The sequence below is a fragment of the Calidris pugnax genome, unplaced genomic scaffold, assembly GCF_001431845.1.
Source record: "Calidris pugnax isolate Ruff unplaced genomic scaffold, ASM143184v1 scaffold95, whole genome shotgun sequence".
Classification (NCBI taxonomy): Eukaryota; Metazoa; Chordata; class Aves; order Charadriiformes; family Scolopacidae; genus Calidris; species Calidris pugnax.
Genome location: NW_015090885.1, coordinates 6,578,989 through 6,599,599, shown reverse-complemented (window position 1 = coordinate 6,599,599; position 20,611 = coordinate 6,578,989). Strand labels below are relative to the sequence as shown.

The 20,611-nt window shown below is 44.1% G+C and overlaps 2 protein-coding genes across 3 annotated transcripts in view; one reads left to right on the top strand and one right to left on the bottom strand.

Moving 5' to 3' along the window:
* DUSP27 (dual specificity phosphatase 27 (putative)) overlaps positions 1–2,074 on the bottom strand; it is a 12,333-nt gene extending 10,259 nt beyond the window's left edge. Inside the window, exons 1-2 of the mRNA XM_014947442.1 lie at positions 1,937–2,074; positions 1,077–1,209 (exon numbers count right to left, since the gene is read on the bottom strand). Coding sequence (XP_014802928.1) covers positions 1,077–1,189 — 113 coding nt within the window. The 5' untranslated portion in view covers positions 1,190–1,209; positions 1,937–2,074. The remainder of the gene's footprint in view (positions 1–1,076; positions 1,210–1,936) is intronic.
* Positions 2,075–8,758: 6,684 nt separating this feature from the next.
* Positions 8,759–19,499, top strand: GPA33 (glycoprotein A33 (transmembrane)). Of its 2 annotated transcripts, XM_014947135.1 has the most exons (8): positions 8,779–8,916; positions 9,518–9,683; positions 13,336–13,487; positions 14,401–14,611; positions 15,169–15,327; positions 17,403–17,516; positions 18,060–18,183; positions 18,849–19,499. In XM_014947135.1, the coding sequence occupies exons 2-8, from the start codon at positions 9,653–9,655 to the stop codon at positions 18,928–18,930; spliced, it is 873 nt and encodes a 290-aa protein (XP_014802621.1). In that variant the 5' UTR covers positions 8,779–8,916; positions 9,518–9,652; the 3' UTR covers positions 18,931–19,499. The 2 variants fall into 2 exon arrangements, with proteins under 2 accessions (XP_014802620.1, XP_014802621.1); XM_014947134.1 differs by lacking the exon at positions 9,518–9,683 and having other exon boundaries at positions 8,759–8,916.
* Positions 19,500–20,611: the final 1,112 nt, after the last annotated feature.

The window sequence follows — 20,611 nt, the reverse complement described above, 5'->3', positions numbered from 1 at the left end:
CTCCCGCGCCGCGCCGCCCCCGGCAACCGCGGGCATCCCCACGGGGGGGAGAGAGTCCTTACGGAGGGGGGAGCATCCCCGCGGAGGGGAGAGGGAAAGGAAGAGGGAGAGGGAGAGGGAGAGGGAGAGGGAGAGGGAGAGGGAAGGGATAAACCAGAGAGGTGCTTCTGTTCATTTTGAGTGACTAATGAGCAGCAGGAGAGTAATTTACCAAGTTCAATACATAATTTTACTTTATGTGAGCTCAGCAAACTTTCTAAAGAATTTTAAAACGTATGTAGTTAAATGAAATAAGCATTTCATCTTCATTTTTCTGCAGTGCCCCACAGTTAATGGGAAACATTTCATAACCTCCTAGGTGTTGAGGGCCATTGGGGTAGGTTCTTTTCAAACTCGATCCTTACTCCCTGCCTTCAGTTAAAGCACCTTAAAGTGTACAGAAAGCCCTGCAGAGCATTTAGCTTTCAGAAAAGAGTACAAAGGGATGTATTTTACCTTGTATTAGGAGAAAACACATCTAATCATGCTTGCTTTGCTTGAGGTAACTCAATTTCTGCTTGTGCTGCGACAACCTCCTGTTCAGTGCCTGAAACCTGTAGCTAAAGATGGCTCTGAACCAAACCCAAATCCAAAGACTCTCAACCTTTCTGGGACTGGGAAAGGCTAATATCAACTTAAAAAATTCCATTGGTCTTTATAATGGACAGAATGATGGAGTTGAATTTGGAAAGAGTTGAAATCTGGATCAGAGTTTTCAGCATGGGGGTGGATATGAGAGGATGAGACAGGGAAGAGCAATGATACTACCCGAGAGTAACGCTTTCTGCAATTTATCCCCCCTCCATGTGCACATACATGCAGTGGGATGAATTAATTAGCACAGGGGTCCTGGCTCTGTGGTCTCTCTCCCTGCTGGCATGCCAAACCCTGCCTCAGGGAAGGGAGGGAAGCCCTGGGCTCCAGGTTTGATCCAAGTGCCTGTGCGGAGAGGAGCTGGTGGAAGAGGAGGGAAGGGAAGCTGATCCACCACGTGCTACCAGGGGTGCCATGGCAGCACCCGCGGCAAGCGTACTCACCGGCTGGGTGAGGGGCTGCGGAGATAGTGGGCCTGCACGGCCTTCACGTCCGGTCCCTCGTCTTCCTCATCGGGCACCACCTGCTCACCATCTGAATCTCTGCCGCTGGCCATGGCAGCTGCGGGAGGATCCGCTACAAGGGGAGCACGGCAGGAGGGAGGGCCATTAGAGAGGTTGGGGTGGGAGGCCATCCCCCCGGCTGTGGAGGCAGCGGGGGCAGAGGAGGGGGGTACAGCAGTGGGGGCTCCCACCTCCGGCTCCCACAACCCTGCCGGCTGCCATGTCTCCTCCTCGGGTGCCTGCCGTTCCCCAGGCCTCGTGCAGCTCCCTGGCTGCTGCCCAGCGAGCGCCGATGCCTTTCTTGCCTGTGAGTAAGCATGCGGGAAGGCCAGGCAGGAAGGGGTGGTGGAGGCAGAAACTCTATCCCCCCCCTGGCCGGGTCAGCCCCTGCGTGGAGGCTGGAAGGAGCCGTACACAGCCAGGGCCGGACTGGAAGGAGCTTCGGGGGCAAGAAACATGAGACCTCGCCTCCCCAAAACCAAACGCTCCTAAAGCTCAAGGCCAAAGGCCCTCTAGGCTTTGGGGCTTTGCCCTTGTAATCCTTTGTGGGGAGCCTGCCGTGGGCGCAGGAGAGCGAGGGAGCCATGGCTCCATTAGGAGCACAATAACACAGCAGCTGGTGCTTCCCCAGCTCTGGCCAGGGCGACTCCTGCCTTGCCGTTCCAGGACAGGCGGTGGTGGCTCCAAGGGCCCCAGCAGCCAGCCTCAGGCAGGACAACTGCAGCAGCGTGCCACCACCGGGCTGAGGAACGGCTGGGGCGGGGGGTGGGAAGGCAGGGGGGTGAGGAAAGGGCACTTACCCTGTGCCTGGACAACTCCAACCGGGTCCCTGACGGAGGAATGGCGAAGGAGTCCAGTGAAGAGGGCAGGAGTCCCAGCAGGGAACAGTGCTGGGGGGAGAGAAACCAGCTGCCCCCTCTCACTCGCTCTGCGGCTTCTTCATCGAGGGGCAGGACAACTGTCAGCACCAAACCTTTATCAGCTTTCTAAATATAGCGTTGTCCTGACACTGGCTGCTGGATTGCACGGGGAAGGAATTCAGTGCCTCATAGATGGCAGCTGGTCAAGCACTTAACTCCTTCCCCGCTGTGGGCTGGGTCCTCCAATGTGTCCCAGCTGCAGGAGGAGCCCAGAGAAGAGCCCAGAGCCAGTGAGGTTAGACCTCCACCTGCACAGAGTCTCCGGTCAAGTGGGACCCCACCAGGCACAAGGTGAAATGCTGGTATGACCTCTGATGTCCTTGGGAAACGCAGTGCAGAATCAGCCACTCCAAGCTTACTAGAAGCAAGCTACCTGTCAACTACCTAGACTTCTGTAAGGTCTTTGATGTGGTTCCCCTCAACATTCTTACCTCTAAATTAGAGAGAAATGGATTTAATGGATGGAGTATTCGATGGAGAAGGAATTAGCAGGATGGCTGCATCCAGTTACAGTCAAGGGCTCAGCGTCCAAATGGAGATCACCAACAAGTTGTGTCACTCAGGGTTCCATATTTGGACCAGTACTGTTCAATAGCTTTATTAATGACATAGACAGTGAGACTGAGTGCACCCTTAGAAATTTTGCAGATGACACCAAGCTGAGTGGTGCAGTTGATCTGGTACAGGGAAGGGATGCCATCTAGAAGAACACTGACAGGCTTGAGGAGTAGGCCCATGTGAACCTTGTAAGGTTCAACAAGGCCAAGTGCAAGGTCCTACACGTGGATCAGGGCAGTCCCCAGTATCAGTACAGGCTGGGGGATGAATGGATTTAGAGCAGCCCTGCAGAGAAGCACCTGAGGGTACTGGTGGATGAAAAACTGGATATGAGCCAGCAATGTGCACTTGCAGCCCAGAAAGCCAACACTATCCTGGGCTGCATCAGAAGTGTGGCCAACAGATCAAGGGAGGTCATTCTGCCTTTCTACTCTGCTCTTGTGAGACCCCACCTGAAGTACTGCTACCAGCTCTGGAGTCCCTAGCACAAGACATGGACCGGTTAGACTGGGTCTAGAGGAGGGCCACCAAAATGATCAGAGGGCAAGAGCACTTTTCCTATGAAAAGGAACAAGGCCAAGTGCAAGGTCCTACACGTGGATCAGGGCAGTCCCCAGTATCAGTACAGGCTGGGGGATGAATGGATTTAGAGCAGCCCTGCAGAGAAGCACCTGAGGGTACTGGTGGATGAAAAACTGGATATGAGCCAGCAATGTGCACTTGCAGCCCAGAAAGCCAACACTATCCTGGGCTGCATCAGAAGTGTGGCCAACAGATCAAGGGAGGTCATTCTGCCTTTCTACTCTGCTCTTGTGAGACCCCACCTGAAGTACTGCTACCAGCTCTGGAGTCCCTAGCACAAGACATGGACCGGTTAGACTGGGTCTAGAGGAGGGCCACCAAAATGATCAGAGGGCAAGAGCACTTTTCCTATGAAAAGGAAGAGAGAGTTGGGGTTGTTCAGCCTGGAGAAGAAAAGGTTCTAGGGAGACCTTATTGTGGCCTTTCAGTACTTAAAGAGGATCTTAAAAGAAAGATGGAGGGAGACTTTTTACTAGGGCCTGTAGTGACAGGACAAGGAGCGGTGATTTTAAACTAAGAGGGCAGATTTCGATTAGATATAAGGAAGAAATTCTTTACTATGAGGGTGGCGAGACACTGGAACAGGTTGTCCAGAGAAATTGTGGATGCCCCATCATTGAAGTGTTCAAAGTCAGGTTGGATGAGGTCTTGAGCAACCCGATCTAGTGAAAAATGTCCCTACTTATGGCAGGGAGGTTGGATTAGGTGATCTTTAAAGATCCCTTCTGACCCAAACAATTCTGCGGTTCTACGATTATGTGATTAGCTGATTTTTGTTCTTGGAAGAGCTAGGACTGCGGTGAACTATGTTTGCTCTGATGCCTTTTCAATGAGGAAACCTCCAGTTCCCATCTCTTGACTCCCCAGCAAAGCTCGCGAGCCAGGCTGGTCCAAGGCAGAACCAGATGAAAGCCTAAGTGCTATTTACCTGTACTGAGTACAGGCTCATACAGGCTCCAGTTCTGAGTCATGCAGTGACATCCCACTGTTAATTCCTTTTACAAACAAAAAAGCAAACAAGAAAGGAAACGGAAAAGAGAACTGACCTCTCTCATAGCTTTGCTGCTGCATCATTCTGGGCAGGGCCTGCATACCCTCTGTTCCTCCTTACTTGAGTGCTGCATCCCCATCCGGGAGTGGGGCCACATCTGTAGGGATCATGGCAGAGAAGAGCCGTGAAACAGGCCCTCAAGTCTTTGTGTGCTCATAGCCTAGACTTGCGTTAATACAGTTACTGGGGTGAGCAAGCAGGAACAAGAGAAAGTGCTATATTGAATCTCAGGTGCCATATCAAGGGATAAAATGGATTACTGATTACAGGTCTGAAGAAATCCTAACGGTTTCATGTACCAAAAGAAGATGAATTGTGTTGAACCTACAGCTGCCTCCTCTGGGCAATGCAATTTTAAGCCACTTCTGCAATGCAGTGCCACATGTGTTCTTGTTAATTACTGCTAATTGAGGCAGGAAGTGATCTAAAGACATTTGCCTATGGACTCCCTTATTATTGGAGAACAGAGTTTTCAGATGACTTAAATGCTGTGGGAGCATGCATACCATTGACACCCAATAAAACCTGCTGCTTTAAAGTCACTGAGCTGCATCTGAAAATCCTGTTCATGAATCTTTAGGATAAAACTGCAGCAGGGGATGATGGCCCCTGCTGAAAAGACCTGAAAGCCCTACCATGCCCACTGCAACTGTTCAACCGTTCACCTGCAGAGATGCAGAGAGGATCCCATATGTTGCAGACTTGTGGAGAGCACACAGACAACAGGCAGCCTGGTGGCTCTTCCTCACGGCTTGTTACAAGTTGCATTAAGATGACCACAGAGGCAAGGAAGCTAGAAATCTTTGCTAACAAATGTATGCACATGCAAACATAGCAAAAAGAAACAAGCTGTAAGTGGTTGGGCATCTGTCATCGGTGATTAATAGATCCATTCATAGATGAACCCAAACTGAACATGGCCAGGTGCTGTCCTCCTAGGTAGGAAAGATGGGATCTTGATGGAAGGTTCCTGTTTCTCTGGCTTAACTTAACAGGAGCTACTATCATTTATAGTGTTAGCACTATGCTACCTATGCATTAATCCTCATTGGCTTTTATAGGTGAGCCTTGTCAGAGTATGTATTTTTGGCAAGACAATGAACCCACCCTAGTTTCGTATTAAAGATGTCATGCCAATGGCAGTTTCATTTAAATAAACTAATAATATCCCCGAAAAATCCTATATATCAGCAAAAAGATTCCCCACAGCTGCAGCCATCAGCAAAAATAAGACTTGGAGGGTTTGCAGTGCCCATGGGTGAGTGATGAAGAAGTCAATGTGTGTCAGCCTATGCTAAGACACAGCCTGCGTTAGCCTAAGTAGGGCAATGGCAAAGCTTTGGCAGTTCTTTTAGCTGTGGTGCCAATGCCTGTAAGTTTTGGCAGCTCACACTAGACAGTGAAAGAAAGTCAACCTAGAAACGAAATTAAAATCTCTTAAAATTGCCAGCTGTCCCAGTCTTTCTGTTTGGGCAGCTGTACCGACTTCTTGTAGGTAAACTGTACATTTGCCTCCTGCATTTATCAACAGCTCCTGAGCCCCTCAACGAGAACTGTCCAGGAAAAGTGACAGGATATAAGTCCCTAAATACCTTTTTCCAATCTAGGCCTAAATAACTAACACAAGCAATAAATAAAGAACATCTAAATGAGATTTATGTAAGTATCGGGTGTTGAAGCATATGCTCTCTATGATACCTAGGAGACCAGTCTTAGTTAGCTAAGTCTCCAAAACAACAGGATATTACCAATCTCAGCGCCAGCTTATTTACTTGTAATGCAACTGAGTGGCTGAGAGAGGCAGGGTAACACCGTTCCCACAGGGAATCATTTCCACACCAGTATTTCTGCTCGGACACCAGATAAGGCAGCCTGTCCAAGCTATGGACTGTGAGGCGAGATCCAGTGCCTGTCCCTCCTCCCCAGCGCAGGGGAAGTAGACGCATGCCAATATGCTTGGAGAGGACGCTTCTTGTTACTTCTACAGTTAAATTTATGTGAAAATAGTGCATTTGTCTTAGGATTAACATGCAGTGCTTAATCTACATACCATCTTTTAGACAGTAAGGTTACTAAGCTCAGACCTGCTTTAGGTAATTGAGGAAATATTGTTATAGGGATTGTTTTCAGCTGAACCCTGCAAGTTTTCTCTGTTGTGGGTTTTTTACTTGTCAGTTGCTGAAGTCAAGCAAACAGACCAAACCCCATGTATTTCCATAAGCAGTGGGATTAACAAGCCTGGTTTCCAATGGACGCCAGTCCTGCAGTCCAAGCATCCCAGCATGATAAATATCCCTCACGGAGCCATCAGCTCTTGCCCCCCGTGACTACTCACCATACAGTATTTCCCTATCTGCCTGGCTGTGCAAGAGGTGAGACAGACCATAGTTAACGTGCATTGGTTGAGCAACCACAGATTCTTAGAGTGGAAGACAATGCTTAATGCCTAAGAGCTACCACTAATTTAGATTGCTCTCTTATTCTAACTGATTAGGATTGCTGATTTTTATGAGACTGAACGGAACTTTCAATCTTTAAGATTACTATCCGTCTGACAAATATAGCTGAAATCAGTCAAGTGGGTTTTGAAATTATTGGGGAGAGGGAGGAGAGGTTGTATAAATGATAGTGAAAGTCTTATTTCTGTGAAGAGTTTAATGGCAAGCTTAGCAGGTTGGTACAGTATCTGTCAGGGACTGTAACCAAGTTCTTTCGGTGAATACTCATAGCTGTTATATAGAGAACTGAGAATTGACAGAGGAGGTATGGGCAGATGGCATTTCTGTCACTATTCCTGTTCATCAAATTCAGTTAAAATATTAACTGGGAGCAAAACCAAAACTGTGGAAGCTAGAGCAAAGACCCTACGTATCTCTATAAAGTCACGAAGTTCTTAAATCTTTAGAGGAAGTAAAAACTTAAAAAACTCATCCTTATGGGCTCCAAAGAAGAGAAAGGAGACTACTGACCTTGCTCCAGTTTTGTTTACATCTTAAGTAATTTGTAGTTAGCATTTAGAGGTTAGCAAGCTGGTTTTGGAAAAAAAAGTCTCCTCTCTTTGCAGGGACCTTGCCATCTCCTAATGCCTGCAGCCTATCAGAGATGTATACAGCAGGACGGATTTTTCTACTGGCTGTCCTCATTTGGAAGATTGCCAAAGACTACCGTTTCTGTACTCTTACGTGCTTTAACTTGCTCTGTGCTAACTGTTTGAAGAGAAGTGAGGTCATGAATCAAGCACAAAGTATAAATTGTCCTTTCTATCAGAGGGATTGTATTTCCAATTACTCATACGTTTCATTGTCTTGTGGATATTTTGAACAGCCATATAGACAACAAGGCAGTCTTTAGCATGGCTTTTGGCAGTTTACCATGGGGTCAGCACAACATCAAGATCCACTTTACTGAAGTAAACAAAGGTATCTCTGGTGTAGACACCCACTTTTGAGGTATCCTCCTTCAACAGTCAAAAGAGTTCATCAGTATTATCACTGCATTGTTGGTATGATTATTTTCATCTGAAAATGAGGTCTAAAGACATGAAGTCCCCATCTAAAATGCCTGAAATGATCACTCACACCCTAAAAGTGACTTGTCTCTCTAATGGCTAGAAATAGAGCATAGATGACTATCCCAGATGGAGACATCCCTTGCTGCCTGTTGGCAGCGAAGAGTTTAAAGGACACTAGCCAGCTGCACTCAATTAAATGTAATGTCAGGTATTTGACTGAGCTGCCACCAGTCCTCCTTTTATTCGTCACTCAATTATAGTAGCGGTTATTTGTGCTTTCCAAGTGCCCAGCCAGAATACGTGCGCAGTGGCTGGACCTTCACTGTGTGTGCCTCGATGGGTACACAGCTAGCGTGCTATAAGCCATTGATGGGTTTATCTAACAGCCTTTTTCATTGGAAAGGTAGAAAGTACCTTTGGCGCATACGGCTGTTGAGCAGGCCACACACACTGGGACAGTTGAACAGTAGGCATGAGAACCTGTCTGAGACACAAGTCACTTGTATTTAGATAACCCATTAGTCATCAAATTCTCGTAACTTACATATTCTTAGAGGTATTTAAAGTAAGTGGGGTTACACTTCGCAGTTCCTCAAGTCCTGGATGTGGGCAGCAGCCTGCCTTGTGAAATGCTTCAGTATTTTTTTAGCTCTGGCCCTATGCTCCCTTAATAAATACTTCAGATTAATGAGGCTTATTGTCCCCTAGTTACATGTCATCGCATATATGACTTCAATTGCTGTATTGTACACTCCCAGTCACTCCACCCTTTGGTGGTGTGACTCTTGCCTTGCTTTGTGTACCTGCATGTTAGGAGAAACTGGGAAAGGCAGTTTAATTGAGGAAGAAAGTTCACCACTGGGGAGGGCGTTCAGAAGTCCTCTCTGCTGCTAGGCAGAGAGCAGCGAGCGATGTCAAAGCCTACTGGTGATCTGGCTTGTCATTCTGGCTGGGAGGGGAGTGGCAGACCAGAGGAGCAGCACTTTAAGAGCGACTGAGGAAGTGAACCTGTGATGCTACCGTGAAGCAGCCCTTCAGCTAGAAGGATATACTCACCCAACCACCTAGAGATTACAAGGAAGAGTACCCTGAGGTGAAACAAAGGAGAGATGAGGAGGACGGCAACGAAAAGCCTTTGGTTGTTCATTTTTGGTGCAAGTGAGTACTAATTTGGTTATGTCCTCAAGGGTTGGGTAGAAGGGAATGGCACTACAAAGTTCAAGTATTCCAATGGGCTTTGTGTGTTTCTTTTTTGTTTAGTAAATGTTCCTTCATGTTTACGATCAGGCAGGTATGTTTACCATCACTGTGCTGAATGTCTAGACTCACAGGCATCTCCTAAAGCCACAAGACAGTGTTAGGAACAGGAAAAGAATGCTATTCTTCATGAGGCTGTAAAATGTTTTTTTAAAAACAGTTTTAATGGCGTCCATTAAATACAATGTTTATCTCTGAAGATGGAACTTCCTCATCTGGAAGTGGAAAAGTCCTTGGGTTTTGTATGTAAATCTGCATGTAGTGTACGTTTCCATAAGTCTAAATCCTACTGTTCATACAAACTCAAATACAACTTGTGATCTCAATACATCATTCATGTCAGGGCGATGCACAACGATCCCTACTAACGTATCTAAATCAGCCAGCTTGCCCTTGGCCTTCATCACAGACCTGCCCTTTCTCATCCTTCCTTGCAGACCTTGTACTCTCAGTTCCACTGCTTTTTGACGTCTCTCGGTTCCTCATACCAATACTCCTACAGCTTCTTCCAGGTTTTAGATAAAGCTATGCACGTGGAAATTGGTTGGGTTTTTTAATCAAAAATCCTGAAAACCTCACTTCAACAATAAGACCCACAAGAAAGAAATCCACAGTTTAACATAATTAGAAAAAGTGGATGTGCTCCATATGCAACAAATGTGACTCAGGTTATAATTTCATGATCATTATGTAAATTGTGTAACACCACTGGTATTCTTTCTCCTTTTGCATTATTCTTACCATTTGTGCTATCTGAATTATAGGTGGGAAACTTTTCAGAGTAGAAATGTATATGGTGGGTGAAGCTCTTCTCACCTGTTCAGGTAGGACTCAAATGGTAATAATTTGAGTTTTAAAATACTGGCCTCTGAAAAATTTTTGGAGAAGTTATAGTAGATTCCTGCATTGCACTGGAGTGGAGAAACTGCCCAGCACATGGCAGTGCAGTGCTGGGATTCCAGAGCCAATTCCTGAATGAGCTGCACCAGGTTCTTGGTACAGGCTGACTTCTGCTGTACAGCTTTTCACTGCAGTTGTGTGAGTAACTGGTACTGTGAACTTCTTGCTGGAGAAAAAGCCCCAAATGGTCATTCTGAATCAAACAAAATATTTACTTTTGCTGCAAATTTTACATTTAAGAGGTTTTTCCTTTCCTACTTTGGTATTAAATTTCAGCTAAATTCTGAGATAAAGAATTGAGAAATCAAAAGTCAGAGCATTTCCTTGTAAAAGTGAAGTAAAACATTTCCGCTTTTCCTACTTTTCTCACTAGCCAAATCTACCAAGACAAATCAGCAATAACAATTTTGCTTGATCTGAATCTCAATTTTTTCAGCAAGCAAAATATTCTTCTAATTGTTTCCAGCTCTATTAACTGCCTTTCATTCTGTTTTGATTAACACTTACTCAGTAAGGAATGTGAAAGTAGACATGTCACTTTGATTTTCCTCTTCCTTTGTACAAGTACAAATGTTTAAGTTGAGCAGATGGAGACAAAGCCTTTCTCAATTTCTCAAAATGTTATAAACATACTAATTGATAACACACAAAAAAGTAATTCGAAGGCTTAAATCTAGGTGACACATCCTTCTAGTACTATATAGGCTATTCATCCTCTCTTCTGAACTTTCAGAATTGTCCATCCCCTCCTTTCAGCCGTACTTTGAATAGATTCTGTTTTCTCTCTCAAAAAAACCCCACAATCCAACCCCTGAAGAATAACCCCCAATTTCCAGACACGCTGACTGTGACTAGCTGGCTCTTGGTGACTTGATGAAGAGTGAAATGTCGTGAGAAGGGGGAAGGAGGAAATGGGCACGAGTAAACAGCATCCCAGAATGAACTGTGCAGCTTCCCTGAAAACCAGAAGGAGCCCTAACAAGGGAGAAGTAGGAGCCAGAAAGAGATGTTGTGGCTGGAAACCAGAAAAGCATCAGAAGAATCTGGGCATTAGGGAGACAGCAACAGATAAATAAGCAAATCTAGCTTGTTACGTACGGGCTGTTTCTCTTATACATGGTGTTTGGTTCCCCGACTCTGCGACAAAAGGATGAGGAAATGGGTTTTTCTCCATCTCCTAGTACAGATGGTGACGCAGAAAAGTGTCCCTATCCAGTCACGACAGGCAATGAGAAAGCTTTCATTGATGTATCCCAATATAGAGGGCATTACGGAAAACAGTCAGAAAACAGTCAGCCTTGGGGCTACACAAACATGGCCCTTGCACTGAGTGCTCCAGAGCAGGGAAAACCTGGGAGTGGCTGCAATAAAATCATGCTAGAAATACTTTGCCCTGATGGTGTCTTTCTCATAGCTGTCAGCAGCTGTAAATGAATTAACCCCCAAGAGAACAGAAACCACTACCGCCATGTCACAGGGGAAGGGACTAAAATGCACACTTGATTAATTTACTGTGCCAGACCGCAGAACAACTCAGTTATGGGACATGGAATGCAGAACGACCAGAACTTCAGCTAGAAGCCTCCTGCGCTGGTGACTCAGTCACCTTTTCTTACCAGGATGCTAACAAGCGCAGAAGGCTGTCTTTGCGCTCCTGTTGAAAACATCTGAGGCTGATTCTGAAGACAGCTGTGGAAGGGCAGCAAGGAAGGAGGGGTGCAGAGCAGGGAAAGGTTGGGCAGCTGTGAAAATTCCCATCAAACTCCTTTCAGGAGAGGGAAGATGCAGCAGTTCTGGAAATACAGGCCATTTCTAAGGACAGACTGGCTCCAGGAAGGTGCAACACAAGCTTTTACCTCTCCCAGGGGGGAGCAGGTCTCCATGCCAACTGTCCCACCTTACCCCGTGCAGACACCTGAATTGCTACCAGCAGGTTCCTAGCTCAGTGAAACCAAAACCTTTTGGATCCCTATGCTGTTATTTTCTAGGGGACACTATTGTTCACTGCTGCTACAGTCAAGGATCTGGTAGTACTCAACTTGCCAATGGTTAACTCTTAGTGACCTGATGTATGTGTCTATCTTTCTTTCCCTATCTAAAAAAGGCAGGTATTCACAATCACTTGCAACTCAAAGTGGAATCTAGACGCCCTTTGCTCTCTCCCTTATGCATTACACTTCCTTATAGATCTAATCTGGACAGACATAAGGCAGAATGAGGACCCAAAGCTTGCTAGACAGCAATTTTCAGTCAAATCCTCCTCAGGGAACACTCACTGAGCCTGGTTCTTCCAAAAGCAAACCTTCACCACCACATACAGCGTGCCTATCCTGGGGAGAGTGTAGATCTCTGCTCTCCTCCACTTTCCTCCTTACAGGACCATGTTCCTCTTTGCCATAGGAGTGCCTCTGAGCAGCGCTCCCTTTCCCGCCTCCCTGCACTCTCTCTAATCAGTTTCAGGCTTTGATTTTTTCAGTTATTCAGTTTGGTGTCATAAAAAACTAAAAAAAAAAAAACACCAACCAAAAAAATCCCCACAAACTAGAGGGAAAAAAGCAGGTGTTTGTAAACATAGGTTCCCTCAGGCACGAAGGTCATCTATGGCAGGGCAGAGGTAAACCTCCAGTCCAGCTCTGAGAATAACTGAAACTGCCACTAGCTAATGCTCAGGTATTATGAATTAAGCATCAAGTCAAATAGAATACAATGTACATAAAACACCTACCTGCGCTCTGCATGCTTCACCAGGGCACAGAGGGATTTTGGCATTCTTAAACTCTCAGCTATTCCTGTGCTCCACTGGCAGGAGCTACAGTCCTTGGAGAAAGGTGACTACTACCCTACTCGTTTTTAAAAACTAGTAGCTATTCTTCTCATTTCTTTCAAGCTCTCTTTGCTCTTCTAGGTTTTTCTCTTTTCAGGGCATTACATGAACAGGTTTTGATTCCCTAGCATAAAATGTCACTTCTGTATGGATTTGGATTGAGGCAAGTTATTTGACAGTTTTCCTCATCCCTGAAATTTGACAATATCAATTTGTTAGTTTAGCCTGAATCCTTAAGACTGCTGATGCACTTGTATTATCTGTTTATCTGTCTCCCTCTGTACATTTAGAACTGTCAAAGGATGTCAGTCATACTGAAAGAGGGCTCAGAAGAAAAAATAAAACATCTTTATAAACCCCATGGCAATGTACGTCCAGGTAAAGAAGAGGAAAGTGAGAAAAGCTCTTAGCCATCCTGTGCAGCAGCTTCCTGTAGTCAATCAGCCCCAGTATACGTCACCTCTGGCTCAGTGGGGAATGTCAGAGATGACAGAGGGGATGTAGGGTTGTTGTGGCATGTAAGAAAGCCAAAGAGACAAAACATGGAATCCAGATGTCATTAACTTTGCTGACTGCAGAATTTATTCTCTTCCTAGTTCTGGTGACTGCTCATGCCCTCACTGTGGAGGTACCTGCCAAGGAAATACAGGTGGCACGAGGGAGCAACGTTACTCTCCGCTGTAATTTTAAAACACAGGCTTCTATTCACGACGGAGACCTTGTTGTCTGGAGGAGATTAAATAGTGCGGTAAATCAAGTTGCATAAAGAAACATACAATAGGGCATCCAAGGAGGGGGTGGGAAGATAGAAGGAAGCAAGACCGTGGGTAGGAATGTGTGTTGGAAGAAAGAGATTCCTTTAAGACTTTCTTTAATCTCAGAACTATGCAAACAGAAACTCTGATTCTAGATGCAATTTATCCCAAATCTGCTTGCATGATACTAGGCCAGACCCAAACCTTTTATTTCCTCTCTCTTGGTCTTGCAACTGTCTACTAAGGATAAATCACCGTATGTACTGTGGGTTTACATTATTAAAATACATGAAATACTCAGATACTTTATAAAAATGTATCTTTCTAAGTGTATGTATTATAAATATGTATTTATATATGCACGTATCTTTGATGCTATATAAGAAGCATTAAGTTGATGATAATAGTTCACAGAGAGATTCTTGATGTCTCCTACTTTCATATGGAGTATTTGAAGACCTCCAAAGTTCTCCTTGACTTCTTGGGAATTAGTGTGAGGGGCAGCAGCCTTTGGAGATCTCCTTGCAGTAACTGCCACATGTTTCTTCTCTGAAGATCCTTGCTGGAAGTAAGCAAGCGAGTTTCTGTAATTGTAGGGGAATTTGATTGACATATGGATCTCATACAAATCTCATGGTGTCCTGTCACGGAGAGGAAAGGTGAATAAGCCCCAGCAAAAAAAAAAGAACAGTTGTCTCTGACTTCAGATAAGGTGGGGAGAAGGGGATTCCAGACAGAAACCCAGACCTTTTGAATGTCTGTGTTTTTCTTGGCTTTTTGGTAAACTGGGGAAATTTAAGGCACTCTTTTCCAAGCTGCTCTTAAGAGTAGGCTAATCCATTGAGTTAGGTTGTAGGCTCACAAAGAAGAAACTAGGATTGATCACTTTCCCTCCCTCTCTATCAGGATGATGCTGTCACTAGGTATTTTGATGGACTTACACAGTATGGCAATGGCTATGAAAACCGTATCCAGTTTAGTGGTGATGTAACCAAAGGGGACATCAGTATCACCATCAATGCAGTGACCATGGAAGACAATGGGACATATGCATGCAGCGTTCGTCTACGGAATGACCCCCCCAGACAGTCTGCAACCTTGGCTCTTTTCGTCCTCGGTAAGCACGGTGAAGGCAACACCAAATCCATTAGATAAAATACTGTCCTGCCTCCCATATCCACATTGTTTTAGTCAACAGATTTTCTAACTGAAAAAAACTTTCCCAGGAAGTCATCATCTACAATTCCACCTTTGATCTTTTTCTACTACTATGGAAGCAGGTTGGAAGGCTTAAAGCACCCAACTCCCTTAGATATCTGACTGCAGAAAATTGTCTTTAGAGTTGTATAGTTCACTTTCCTAATAACCCTTGCATCGTTGCAGGGTGATTTTCATTCCCCCTGTGGCTTGTCACACTCCAGTCATCAAAGGATGAGCCACCCAACACTATTAGACATATCCTAAAAAGCATCTCACAATTCCTTCTTGGCTGACCAGTGCCAAGAAGGGAGAAACAAATTGTAGATGAGTTCACTCCAGTTCCTGAGAGAAGATGGTAGGTGCAAGGCTAGCCTCAGTTTAGAAGGAATAAAAACCACAGGTGCAGAAGATGGGCTGAAACAAACAAATAAATACTTCTGTTTAATGAAATGCCTTCCTTTTTTCTCCCTTCAGTTGCACCATCCAAGCCAGAATGCCAGATTTTGGGGACACCAGAATATGGACACACAATCAATCTGACCTGCATTTCTCACGAGGGCTCCCCAAAGCCCAAATATAGCTGGCAAAGCTTCAATGTACAAAACGAGCCCCGTGTACTACAAACAACAGAAGGTATGACAAATTCAAAGACATCAAGTCTTTGAGCTCTCTATAGATCAGCGTTGGAAAGATCTTGAAATACAAAAACACATTTAAGGCTTTTTCTAGGAAGTTCTCTGTCCAGGATTTTGAAAAGTTGTCCTTTTCATACAAGACGCATTCACAGCAGGGGGAAAAGGACTGTTACCTAAGTAACAATGGTCAGTCAGATTTTCACTTCAGCTCTCACCTGCCAAGAAAGCTGGCTCACTCTCGAAGCAGCCAGAAATAATTACTTCTCAATTGCTGGGCTTAAAGGGCGGGGGGGGGCATAACACAAGGAGTAACATCAAGATTTCTAATTGTTGTGTCTTTATATCCCAGCTTGCTTGACAATGACCAGGAGTAAAGGCAAACAAAAGTAGGCTCTGGAAGCTACTCTCCTTCCGGAGATGACTCCTCACCTAGAGGAAGGTGGTATGAGAAAAGGTTACACCATTCCTGCTTTGAGCATAAGAGAGGCTTCTCGTTCTTTAGGACCGTGACATAAACCCCAATATTTTATTTGCTTTCATTTAAAGTCAGAATCTGGAAAAAAAGGAACTGAATTTCCATGACAGGACCTTTGGTAGAACAATTCACGCAGAAATAAGGGTTTAATACTCTTTGAAGTGCAGTAGTGACAGGGGATTCATTATTCCTTTCAACAACTTTGTTTCCTCCTGGTATGTTTAGCTCCAGATAGACTTGAGTATCTGAACCTACCCTTCCTGATTTAACTTATTGTAGCATCGCTATGGATGTTAACTAAACATGATCACACTCGACAGGATATTCAACACTCACGAGCCGATTCTTGCATAAATTATGCAAAGATGAAAATATCACCAGGGACACAAACCTTATTCATTTGACTGGCCACTAAGCAGTGCCAACGCATCACGCACAGCACTGAACACACCGGCATGTACTGTCACTACAGGCAACTTCTTTCTGTGCTAAGCAAGTCCCAGTGCTGCAGAGTGTGCAGGGTCCCCTCAGGAGCCACTTCAAAAATGATAGCATCTGACTGGCATTTTTCCCAATTTGTCTCGCCAGTCAATTACTTTTGATTTAACATGGAAGTATTTGCAGTTTGGTTATAGACTGAGAGCTATAAACATCACACCAAAAAAAAACCCCAGACCACCAGAAGTAAGCACGGACAGTATCTAGAGACAAAAAAACCAAACCAAACCAAAAATCCAAGCAAGCATGCAGTCTGTTATTTACTGGTTTGCATGTTCTTTCACTTTCTGGCACTAGGTGCCAGCAGACACTAAGCAGAATTTCATTCCCAGGAATAGGCTGGAAAGAGTGAGATCACAGGGAAAATAAAACAGGAAAGTCACTGAGAAGTATTCAAAGCCTTTTGTATTTAGAGCAGGAATCTAGACCTTTATCAGCAGATCACAAGCAAAAATCACGGACCACACATCATGTGGAGGTGTAACAAATAAAAACTGACTGCTTGAGCAGACGGAGCTAAGCTTCAACACATGGTTCTGAGCTCTGTGAGGCTGGACAGAAAACTACCGGAATCATAGCAATCCCATGTTACTGTATTTCTTTTCCTTCATTTATTTTCACAACCTGTGTAGCCTCTCCCAGACTAGAAAACTATTTCCCCCACTGCTAAATAATTCAGATCTGAAATCCCAAGAGCTGGAGGGCTGCAGACCTTTTTGTTGTTTCACAAGTTAAGTCATCAGATGGCCAGTCCTCAAAGTCAGATGCCAGTTTGGGCCATCTTCTATTTCTCAGCAAAATCTAATGCAAAAAAGCTTTCACTAAGCACACATACTTCTTTACCCTCCACCTACAATTTTCTTTCTAAAAGGAATGTTCCCTGTAATCAAGACAGCACACTTCCGTTTATCCTCCCACGAATCACACTAAAACCTAAGGTCTAGCATGGCAGCTCCTGGGCAAGACAGAGCAATCCATCAGCTTTAATAACCCCTCATCACTCCCACTACCCGGGGCTGGAATTGGAAGAGCTGCTGTCCCCACTTCCTTCCCTGCTAGAGTTCTTTTCTTTTTTTGACTGGATTTGTGTTTCACTCCAGGGGAACAAATAACTCTGAAGAACATCTCGGCAGACACCTCTGGCTTTTACATCTGCACTTCGACGAACATTGTGGGAAAGGAATCATGCAACATGACAGTCAGCGTCGTGCCACGTAAGAGAGGAGGTTGCTTATGGGAGTAGTACCAGAGGAAGTAGCCTAGCTAGGTGTCAGAGGATTAATGGAGACAATGCAGACAGAAGCATAAAATTCCTTCTCTCAAAAAAAAAAAAAAATCACACTTTTTTTTAACCTTTAACACAGATTCTCTGCATTGATTTACATACTAATAGACCACTCACTAACTCATAGGGTTAGTTCACAGATGACAAAAGAATGCATAGAGTGAGATAGGCCTGAGCCCCCAAAGTCTGAAACTAAATGTACCAACAAAATACAGCAGTTGTTCATATCCAGGGGCTCCTCCCTGTCATTGTCTAACTAATTGCTCCTGGAGACTTAATCAGCTACCCAGTACAGAATTAATTCCAGTTGCTGTAGTCAAATAAATGTGGTTTCCACTCAGTCTGGACCCAACATCCAGAGTAGGTAGTGAGATCTGACATCTGGTGGTGGGATTTGAAGTCCAGTGATTGTGTTGATTGCATTTGGTATCATTCTCACCGCAAAGGGCTAATTCTCTTCTTCCTGTTATAGCATCCATGAACATAGCTCTTTACGCTGGCATCATTGGTGGAGCTGTTGCTGCAATTATAGTTATTGGTATTATAGCCTATTGCTGCTGCTGTCGGGCAGACAAGGAGCCAGACTACGAGATGACGTAAGTACCTTTCTCTAGAAAAGCGAATGGAACCTAGGAAGGGTTCACCTTCTCTCTCCAGCATCAATATATGGATGGAAAGCAGAGAAAAAAAGAAAGCAAGGAAAGTGTGCACTGCTTTATCCTTTCAGTTTCTACCCTAGTGGCTCCCATCTCTTTTCATGGAATATGCCCAGCATTAGCAGACACCTTTGTAGTTTCTGGGGTAGAACCCAAACATTCGAATCTTGGAAATGCATTAGCAAGCCCAAGTCAGTCAAGCACATGCAGCTACTTGGTTAAGCAAAGCCCAGACTGTTTCTCATTTCTCTGAGACCCTAGAGATGTTTCTGTCCTTGCTAGCCTAAATCACCATTAGGCTCTGTATTCAGAATTACCACTCCAAGACAGAAACCTTTTGTTTATTCTCACAATGGAAACAGACCATTGGAAGAAAAGTGGAATGAGTAAAGATACACCAGTCACCCTTTCTCTACATACACGTTATGGAAAAAACAAGTAGCTCACGCACCTCTTGCATCACCAGCAAGATTTAATTTATGGAGTTCAGCTTGGTACACCTCCAGGTCAGCTTAGAGCAGTCTAAAGCCATTTTAACACAAAATCTCTTTGCAAAATTTCAAACTGGTTTTAATTAACAACTCTACTCCTGAACAATGTTTTAGGGAAAAAGAAGATAGAAGGGAACGCTCCGATGAGAAGCCTACAAGGAACCAGACAGCAGAGAACGAATTTGAAGACGAATGAAGAAATAAGCAGGAGGCCAATGCCATCTTGAGGATTTGCTGAGGCACAGACACCACTGTAAAAAAAGAAGTCAATCCCTCTTTCTTATTGCAAAAAGGTTTTTTTGGAATAATAAAATGAAAGCGAATGGCTCTGCCTTCAAGATCTTGGAGAGAATATCCTTGCCTCCCTGGAAAGAAGTGCTTAATGTACGATTGGTACTAATACATAACTTCATAGCAGAAAGATGCATGTGAAACAGAAAAACTGTTTCACCCAATCATCCAGAAATAACCAGTCTTCTAGACTTCCCACTTTCTGAAAAAAGAAGCAAGTCAGGTCTATTCGGAGAACAGAGTTGCTGCTGTATCCCCAGATCCACAGAAGATTTCAAGCTCACCAACTGCAAGTCATCAGGGAAGAGTGGTCTTGTTCCCAGTGTTATGCAAGTGTCACAGCTTACAGCATTGTCCAGTATAGAAAACATTTTATACAGAGCAAAGCAAGCTGATTTTTAAGAATGTTAAATGTGTTCTTTGTATATATTATACATGCATATATATAAATAAAAATACGTAGAAAAAAATTCACAGATGACCAATAAAGTATCTTGTTTGGAACAACCATGCATACTAATGGTATAAGATAAAGCAAGAAGTTAGATGCATTTGTAATTGGCAGCTGACAAGATCTAGATACAGTCTAGTAGCCTACATGCTGTCAGATGACTTCCAGCTCAGAGAGCTCCTAAATACTAACTTTTATTACATTATCTTTTCCTCCTGGCTGTTGTATGGGCAAGTCAGAAATTGCTCCTCCTGTTGCCTCTGAAAAAAATGACAGTGAGAGACCATATACATGGCAAGTGCATCTTTAATGAAAAGAAGGAATAAAGAAAAAGAAAAAAAGGGGGAAAAGGAGGAAAAGTACCTTTTTATTCAAAATTGTAACAATTTAATCGGAAGCACTGTGTGTGCAAGTGTGGAGAGAACTCCCATCACTTGTATCTTATCTTTGGAAAAGAATGGACTGTCTGTCCAAAAACTGACAATATGGTATTAAAGCTAATTAAGAGCTGGTTTGTTTGTGGTTTTGAGGTTGGTGTGGGGGTTTTTTTGTTTTGTCTTGTTGTTGTTGTTTTTTAAGCCATGCAGTAAATGACTTGAACTACAGTATTTATGCTTTCAAAGCCCTCTATTGCATCTTCAGCTTCAGGAGTTCCAGAAACCTACCTCAATGCTTCCCACATACCCTTTATGCCCAAGTAGTTACTTATAAATCTGTAACAAAAATCTAAAATATAACTTTGAAGACGAACCAGCAATCTTCCTACATATGGGCAGCATTTTCTAGACTTTGAACTATGCAAATCATACTACCAGAATTGTTATTCTGGCTTGCTTTCTGGCTGCCTTTGTTTTACACAGTACTTCAAATATGGTTATTCATTTGTAATAATAACAATTGCAAAGACCAACAACCAGAGTTCTTTTACAAAGTACATACAAACCCAAATCTCTCTGGCAATGAACAACCTGAAATGCAACACAGCAAGACATTCAGAGGACCTATTCCTGTGCTTAGTTTAGATGCATGACAAAACAGTGCAAAAACGGCTAACTAAAAAAGAATTTTGCACACAGAAGCTGAAGGCAGATAAAAAAAATGAGGTGCATAGCTCAGAAACAGAGCTGACAGGCAT

Excerpts from the sequence above, each read along its gene's own strand:
- GPA33 (XM_014947134.1), top strand. The coding sequence starts at position 8,868 with ATGAGGAGGACGGCAACGAAAAGCCTTTGGTTGTTCATTTTTGGTGCA. Across the intron at positions 17,517-18,059 it reads GACAGTCAGCGTCGTGCCAC|CATCCATGAACATAGCTCTT; the intron begins GTAAGAGAGGAG and ends TTCCTGTTATAG. Across the intron at positions 18,184-18,848 it reads GAGCCAGACTACGAGATGAC|GGAAAAAGAAGATAGAAGGG; the intron begins GTAAGTACCTTT and ends ACAATGTTTTAG.